The sequence below is a fragment of the Teleopsis dalmanni genome, chromosome 2, assembly GCF_002237135.1.
Source record: "Teleopsis dalmanni isolate 2A chromosome 2, ASM223713v2, whole genome shotgun sequence".
Taxonomy (NCBI): domain Eukaryota; kingdom Metazoa; phylum Arthropoda; class Insecta; order Diptera; family Diopsidae; genus Teleopsis; species Teleopsis dalmanni.
In genome coordinates, this window is record NC_051847.1 from 129,773,376 (window position 1) to 129,782,853 (window position 9,478).

The window sequence follows — 9,478 nt, forward strand, 5'->3', positions numbered from 1 at the left end:
AAGCCTGGATCTGAAGTTTCTATTACTGAAAAATGTCTATAATGCAAAAGCTAAAAGTTAAACTTTTTTTGTTACAATCCTTAAGATACATATGAAGTTTCTTTTTTTTTTTAAATAAATACTTTGTCAACTCAATATGAAGGTAAGTGATAATAAAAATATTGTTATACAATATACTTTGAATAGGGGATAATATAATTAATTACACTAATTAAACAATATTCAGACATGACGGGAAAGATCCAAAAATTATTGCGAAACGGCAAGAATTGAGACAAGTTTTTTGCAGTCCTTTAGACCTTTTGTGTTCTATTAAACTAATTGGTCAATTACTTTCAACTGTGTTATTAATGAAAATAAATAAAAACAAATTTAACTATTACACACTAATTTTTATTTTATTTTCAATATATCGACATTATTATAAGGTCGTTTTAAAGAAACTGATAACTTTACAACGAAATACTAGTCAGCATAATTAAATCCATCATAATAGACAAAACATATATATAAGTATAAAGAAAAATAATAGTTTTTAAAACTTTACACTAAATTATAAAATCCTGCACTTCTTCATTGATGTATAACACTTTTATGGATCTGGGCGCACATTTTATTTATACTACTCAGGGCGAAGGATCTAGCAGTCTAGTTTCTTATTCTTAGTTAACTTTAAAATTAATTTTAATGTCTACTCACAAATAAATAAATAAATTAATAATAGACATATTTATAATAACAGTTTAAAGTAATTAATCAATTAGTATAATTAAACACAACATTAATATTTTTTGGTCATAAAATAAGATATATTTATAAAAATTAATTAAATTAAAAGTTGTTGCATTTACTAATCAATTTTAATAATTGTAGGTTAATTATTTTTATAACTATAAAATGTATGTATGTTGATCCTTTTTTCGAGTCAGCGCAACTGCGCACTTTTACTCTTTGATAGCTACAGGGTCGCAACCATCTCATTCACTAATTTATGTATTCCTTATAAGCTTCATGATTATTTAGTGATTGATCTAAGATCTGCGTACCTCCCCGTGCGGAGAGTGATTTCTCTACGATTAGATAGTGGTTAGTAGGATAGCCTGTCAATTTTCGCATATAACATCAGGGCTCTGTCCCTTATGTATTTTTTGATCGGTCTATTCTAAGGTCTCTTAGCATGTTGTTTGTGCGGATGTACCAAGGAACTTTGAAGAGCCTTCGGAGAACCTGACTTTGAGCAGCTTGTAGCTTTTGTTTAGTAGAGTCGGCAGCTTTGCTATACGCGACACACCCATTAAGTAATGCTGGTCTAATTATCTGGCTATAGATCAGTTTTCTGTTCTTCACGCTAAGGTTGTTGTGTTTGAAAAGTGGTTGTAACCATTGATATTAGTTCCTACTCAAATTGAATAATTTTGTACTTATACAGTCAATACTGAGAAAATGAGAAACAAATTTTCAAAATTAGAGTCAACTTTGACATATGCCTAAATTTAATGATATCCAACTTAAGAATATTTTCATGCATATGGATTATCTCATAAAATCAAAATAAATAAAAACGGAATGAAGCGACGAAATATTTTTTTTAGCGAACCTTCCATAAAACATTGTTACCACCAAATTCGGTTGTAGTGTTTTTGAGAAAACCCATGAAATCTTTCATCTCCTCACATACAATTGCTTATGGTAAATCCGGACAAACTTGTACTATCCAGTACTATCCAGAACTGGAAAGCATTGGATCCAGTTCATTAAAAGTCGTACTAGTTATGATCGGTATCCTATCCATTCTGAGCTGTCACTTTTGCTACTGTATATGTATAATGTCAAAACCCTAATAAAAATCTTCTATTGAATATTAGTGTGGCAACGTAAATAATCTTTCTTTTCATAAAATAATATAAAGCTTTTGTTAAAGGAGTGACATACAAAAATAAAATTAATAAGGTACTTGTTTTGAAGTACTGCTATGCGTGTAGTATTAAAATTCAGATTTTGTGCTCTTATCGAATGCTTACATCGGAGAGACCCTGGTAAAAATTTAGGATAATCCATGACACTTCAACTTAATGAATTATATTGTTTATTTTGTTTAATGTACTAATAATTGGATTGTTATTGGCATACGCAAAGATTGGTACTGATCTTTTCAGAAAATGTCTCCTCGTTCTTGAAAGTTTTTGAGAGCAATCGATAGTATGACATTGACAAATGTGTCCCCCAGTATATCATTCAGTTTGACCTATAATTATTTTGAGAAAACTACTGAGATTAATAAAATTTTAGTTGTTGTTTCTTTTTACTGCTGTAATTCCCATTCTAATTATCTTCTAATGGTAATTGTAAGTTCCTTGATATTTTGGAATGAAATTTATGTCTAGTTTATCAATTGCATGTTGTCAAGTTATTCAAAAACTTATGTAGATCGACATAAATTATGATCTTACTATAAACGCTCTGCTTGTATGTTTTGGTAGTTTAGCAGGGTGTCACCTTATTCTTCTGTATAGATATTAAAACTAGTATTGCTCATAAAAGTGCTGAATAGACGTATTGATTATCAGCATTATCTCTGTTACAGATTTGGTAGTGAAAATAATTAGTTATGGTTACAGACCAGTTCACTGGAAATTTAGTTTTGTATACAGTAGAAATCATTTGTGACGCTTTTTAAACACATTTGGTTTGCCATATACCCAATTATAATTGAAACCCTTTATTTAGTTATCGATATAACGACATATTCGTATTTAGATCGTATTTAGATAATGTTTTGTTTATCGGCCAAGCAAATAAATCGTAATCGAAAAGGTTTTTTGGTCTATAAAACCGAACACTTTATCTTATAAATCGTAATCTGTTAACCGTTTACAAAGGGACCAACCTAGTGTCTACAGATATTTCGAAATTTCTTCGCTTAAGCAGTAAATAGTCAAAGCAGTTGATCTTTCAAAAAGTAAAATCGTTACAGATTTCAGATGGTTAATTGTAAAGTTAGTTACCTTACAGACTTTTGTTTGTAAAGCTTCAGGAGTTTAAGTAATGTCCACATACATAGTCCAGATGTTATAATTTTGTTTATTGACATGTCAATATAGCAAGAATGAGTGTCATCACGAATGTTATTCAAGCATAATTTCAACAATTTAATCTAATAATATAATGTCTTGGATTTTAGGTCCGCTTCACATTAGACTCACAATAAGTGTTACTAAAAAAAAATATGCATTTAAAAACAAATAAACAAATAATGATAATATAGTACAGAGATATGCACTAAAACCCTAAAACTTTAATATGGAAGTTATGGAAGTCAGATGTTGAAGAAATAGTAAAGAAGCTGAGAAGCATTTAGAATCAGTGGCGTCGCTAGGCGTCAGCGATGTCGGACGACGTCCTCGCGCCCACATGGGCCCCGCAAAAAGTTACTGACTGTGGATTCTAAGCACTTAATAAATATTTTGAACAATTTGGTTTGATAATGGCATTAACCATATTCGAAGAATTCCCGAATGTTTATATAGTAACCAGATTCATGTTCACAGTTCCAGTCAGTATAGTTTCGACGAAATGAAGCTTCTCAAATTTAGAATTGAATAAGACGTACCAGAAAAGTATGATGATCCAAGAGAGACTATCTCCATTCGAAATTTTATAAACTGAAGCGAAAATAGCAGCTGGATCAAATTATGATATAATTTTAAAAAAAAATTTAGTGAATCTAAAAGTAGTAAAATTCATTTATTTTAATTTGATTAGCAATAAAAGTTTCAATCATGTTTGTCATATTAGTGAATGTAACTTATCTTCTTTTACAACTGGGTTATAAAGGGGGCCTAGCAATTCTAATGTCGCCGACGTCCAGAGTTGGTCTAGTTCCGCCACTGTTTAGAATCTTTAACCATTTATAAAGCATTAGTATTGCGAGACCTTATCTTACTCCATACTCCATAGCATTTTACTATGGTTGGCAGTAGTATTTAAAAATATACACCTAAAGTTAACTGAAAAAATGGAAACGGTAGTAGTGCTATGTATCATCGAACCAATAAAAGCAATTTCTTTTGCCGCACAGAAAGCGTTGATTAACACTCTTCTTCTATATATGCAAAGACTGCAAAGACAAATGACACTTCTACTATTACTTCTGCTATCACTTATACTAAACGGCTTTCAATCTGCAAAATGTAGGACAACTACATTCCAAAAACATAATTAAAAAGGGCCTTTTACAAACCGATGTCATCAGAGTTTTCAAAAATGTGTCTAAGACATCAGGCACTTTTTTCTCAAGTTGTCGGTTATAAAAAGCTGTGACCGCGATACAACCACATACGAATACGACACTTTACATTAGTATGGCTACGTCTAGGGTCTATTACCATGATTCTGGATGAAAGCAGAAGACTAAGAAGTTGAGTGAACCACTACGCCTTAAGACGTATACACATGAAGCGAAACAGTTCACTATTCGCATAGATGAATGCAGTGCATTGTATTGCTTCGTTAAAGACAGCGAGTCTTTCAAAACAACAGCGAATGGTTTTCATTGCTGATTTGCATTATAGGCAGTGTACTGCTACAAATAATTATGAATTAAGAAATTACTTGACTGATTTTGATTACCTATTTAAGAAAATTTGGGATACCCAAAAGAGTTTACAATAAAGATATTTGCAACATTGTAAAATTTTCATTTCATAGATTTATATAAAATTAATAATAAATACAGGCTTATAAATTAAATTTCTTGAAACCTTAGATTTGGTTCGAATAGCAACACAAATATTAGTAAAAAGCTGTAGTGCACTACAGTTGAACACTGAGTCAATTAACGAGCAAATAGGCACGACATTCCAAGATTTGCTGTTGGGAGTTACCACTTACCAGGTGAACACACAAGAAAACCAATGAATATTGTTGTTGATAGTTTAATGTGAATTGCAAATAATTGCGTATCTTTGGTAAGATCATGTTCTTCGTCTCCGAGTCAACTTCAGGTCTAAAAGTTCGAAACGAACATCGTATCAGTTTTTTGGGATCTGAAAGGATTTTTGATGATACATTGCCTCCAAATCGTTAAAACGAATAACTTAGACTATTATTACAAAAATTCATCAAAAACGATTCAGTCTATCTAAAAAATCAGTTTCCATTCAGACAATGCACTTCCTTACATAACTTAAAAAAACATCTTATTAAATTAAAACCAATGTTTATAATATAATTACAACTCCTAGCCTATTGGCAAGATTAAGCTACATGCGATATCTGACTCTTCTCGTACTTCACTTAATTTTATTCTGGAAAATAATTTTTATAAAAACAAAGAGGTCATAACTATCGTAAAGGAATATTTTACAAACTCTCTACAAAATCACTACAAAGGTTAGATTTATAAATCGGAGGATTGTTAAAATAAGTATATTGAAGTTGTGGGAAATTTTACTGAAGAATAAAAGCTATTTCATCTATTTAATATTCTAGTATTCTTGAATAACGATATCAGAGTCTTTAAGAGAGTCAGTCTCTAACTTTTAAAATTAAAATCTTGATAAAATACAAAATGAAATTTATTTCTGTTATCTAACTGTTAGACTTCTAAATATAATGAGCTTCTAAGATACCTCAACAAATTATTTAATAAATCTTAAATTAACAAATCTATAAAAGAGTACATTTTGATATTCATAATAAATAACTCTAAAGTATAGAATTGTATGCAACCTATAAGGTTCATTATCAACGTTAAAACTTCACCACTCGAAATTTTTTATTTTAGAGAGGTTGAGTGGTTAGAGCTTTAGTATGAGCTCTAATATAGACATACTTATTTCTTCAAGCTATCTTCAAGAAAAAAAATGTTTGTTAGGCGATGTCTTTTTATTCGATCTTCTGGTTTCAAAAAGCGCTTAGAATCCTGGGTGATTAATTTTTGGTGGTTCTTCAATACATTAATTTAAAAATAAATATTCCTATTGGCTTGTATAAAAAAAATCAATACTTCTGCCAATTTTCAAACTTACAAATATAGTTAAACTTTCGTCAAGAGAAATGATAAGAAGATTAGATACTCAACACATGCACACCAATTAGAAAGACCGGTTTAGGAGCCCTTGGCTGAGCACCCTAATCCGCTATAAGTTATAAATGAAAAATTTAATAAATAACGATTTGAATACTGAACTGGATATTGAATTGGATACTGTTATGCTGAAAGGAGAAATAAAACATAATACTATAATGCTATTGTAGCTCCTTAAAACTTTCTTTATTCTGCTATAATAAAACTTTTTTTGAATAATTATAATTAATATTTTTAACAACCTTACAAATTCTTGATCTAGTTTGATAGACGACGAAGACATTTGAAATATACCAAAAGCATTTGGTGGTTTAATATTGTCTATCTATCTATCTAAACTGCTGGAACAACTGATCGAAAATTTAATGTACATAAAGAAAGTGCTTTAAATCTCTAAAATTTTACATTGTATTCCAATCTATAACAATTGTTATCCTAGAGCATTTGTGTTATGTATATAAAGCCACATCAATTTAATTACTTATATCTATCATTTTGCATGAAATTATGGAGTGAATTAGAAAAGACATTCAAAAAAGATATGCATCTTTCGGATGCTTTTTTGGCTGCTATATCTAAAATGTTTAATGCAGTCTGTGATAGTACCGATACTAATCCAACTAAATGAATTTAAATTAAGTAAATACAATTCCTGTAGATGAGTTTAAAGAAGTATTAAAAATAGGAAGTTTACTTTCCAGTTTTGTTTAAAATTAAAATTTATTGAATCTGCTGTGTGCTGCTTATAAACTACCAGTTTAGAAAATTAATTATTTGACGATTCTGTAGATAAGTGGAAGCCTTCACGGGCATAATGCAAAGACAAAAATATACTAAATAGTCATCACATCTAAATGTGACTCATATCAGATCATTTAGTGTTGAGAATCAAACAGTATGCAGTATTAATAATGTCACTTGAATATAATTTCTAACTGATGGCATAGGTCCAGGAGGACATAAGTCCAGAAAACGAAAACTCTGGACAAATGAAAAATTTCCATGGTAAGCGCTCTTTGAAATGAGATGAAATAGATAGTTTAGTAATTGTTTTGGATTTTGCTTCCAAATACACAGTACGATAACATAAGAAAGACATAATCGTCTTCACTATCCAATAATACATGATTTTAATTTATTTATGTAAACAAAGAGAAGCAAAGTGAGTAATTTGATTTGTTTAAATAATTACTTACTGTAATAGAAAAGTTTGTATATTTGAATATTTTTATAAAAAAAAGTAAATTATTGTGTGTACCATAATTGACTAGCTTTTATAGTCTAGTCTAGTTTTGCTTGAAAATCAAAGTACTTTTTTTTTGCCATTTTTTAAATGCTCTTTTACAATTCTTTTCTGAGTTCCAGCGTTTTGACCCGATTCAATAATTGACCATGATTTGAATTAAAAATAATTTTTTCGTGTGATTTTTGATTTAATAATCTTGAGTACAGAATGAAGTAAACAGTCAGTCAATTACGTGAGGTCTCAAGGAAAATAGCCTTGAGCAGAAATAGTTTTTCTTTAGTAGGGCACTATATCCAAACGCATTTGCTTTTGCATTACAAACTAAATTTTTTTGTAATGCTTAAAATTTTAATTCACTGCTCTAAAAAAACATTGACAATAAATTTGTTTAATAAAAATCCGACTTGTAATTTTATAAACTAAAACTGCATTTCGGTCTTTAATTTGGATTTAAAATATGCATGAGTAAAGAGGCACCGATTCGGACCTTAATTCAGACCTGACCAGACTTTTACTACAATTGTTTTTCAATAATAATGAGCAAAAATATAACTCTAAAATAAGTAAAGAGCGAATGAAAATACATTAATCGTTAAAATAAACAAAATATTATAATGTTATTATGTTTGTTATATTAAAGTCACTAATTTATTATATTATGAATTAGCGTACACAAGGGGCATATGGGGCAGGGCCGTCTGAAGGTGTTCCGAAATAAATATTTCATATTAAAAAAATATGAAGAGTGGTGTTAATGATCCGCTGCTGAAATATGTAGAATAAGAGGACAAGTTTTCAAACAACGTGCGACGGAAAATAAAATATGTATGCGTATTAAAAACAAGTGTAATAAACAAAGCTATTCTACTCCCATGAACTCTGAAGATGAGGAGTTATCACAATAGCTTGAAAGCCAATTAATGGAACATGGTATAAAAAAAGCATTTTTTAAAAGGATTAAAATTTTAAATTAAAACAAATCACGAAGTTTCACTTTTACATGTCGTCAGAGATACTATCTTGTTAGTCTGGTTACAGGTCTGTTTAAAATTCTTTCTTCAATCAGAGTCAATCAGTCGATTGACGAAAAAATATGGTACATGGCATTATCCTTTTAAAAGCAATTACTTCCAAATAATTTATTCACAGTTCTTCACGCATCAGTTTAAAGCCACCACAAAAAAAAACTTGAAAAGATGTAGAGCTTTGCTCTAATACTTCCGGGAAGTCGATAGACAGAGATCAAGTTTTTGTGCCCTATGTCAAATTTATTAATAACGGAATTCCTCAAAACGGACCTTCACATAAAAACTAGTCTTTTATTTGCCTTCTCTGCAAATGGTAGTATTATCATTGTTTATAACAGATATGAAGACATTTAAGAAAAACAAATTTCTAAGTTCAAATCCAAATGGAAAGGCTCCTTACGAAAAGATATCAATGATGCATAATTATATATTGGATTAGAATTGTATAGTTTCAACATTACATAAATATATTAAGTAGTGCCTATACGTTAATATAATATAATATAATATAATATAATATAATATAATATAATATAATATAATATATTATAATATAATATATTATAATATAATATAATATAATATAATATAATATAATATAATATAATATAATATAATATAATATAATATATATTATAATATAATATAGAATATAATATAATATACAATATAATATAATTTACAATATAATATACAATATAATATATAATATAATATAATATAATAAAATCTTATAATATAATATAAAATAATATATATTATATGGTATGGTATATTATATTATACCATATAAAAAAAGTAGTATAATATAAAAAGTGTTATAATATAATAATAATACGATGTCATACATAAAACAATATTTATAAAGTAATATAATATATAAAATAATATATATAAAGTAATAAAATATATATCATAATATAATGTAATACATAAAATAATGAAATGTAATGTATAATATATAAAATAATATAATATATTATATTATAAATAATAATACTACATTTTATTATAAATATAATAATAATATAATAAATATAATATAATATAAATATAATATAATATATATTAAATAATGTAGTGTGTAAAATAATATAATTAATGTGTAAAATAATA

The 9,478-nt window shown here is 28.3% G+C and overlaps 1 protein-coding gene across 1 annotated transcript in view; it reads left to right on the top strand.

Annotated features, from left to right (window-relative positions):
• The first annotated feature begins 136 nt into the window (after positions 1 to 136).
• LOC119675709 (paired box protein Pax-6-like) overlaps positions 137 to 9,478 on the top strand; it is a 13,137-nt gene continuing 3,795 nt past the window's right edge. The window contains exon 1 of the mRNA XM_038086915.1: positions 137 to 142. Coding sequence (XP_037942843.1) covers positions 137 to 142 — 6 coding nt within the window. The remainder of the gene's footprint in view (positions 143 to 9,478) is intronic.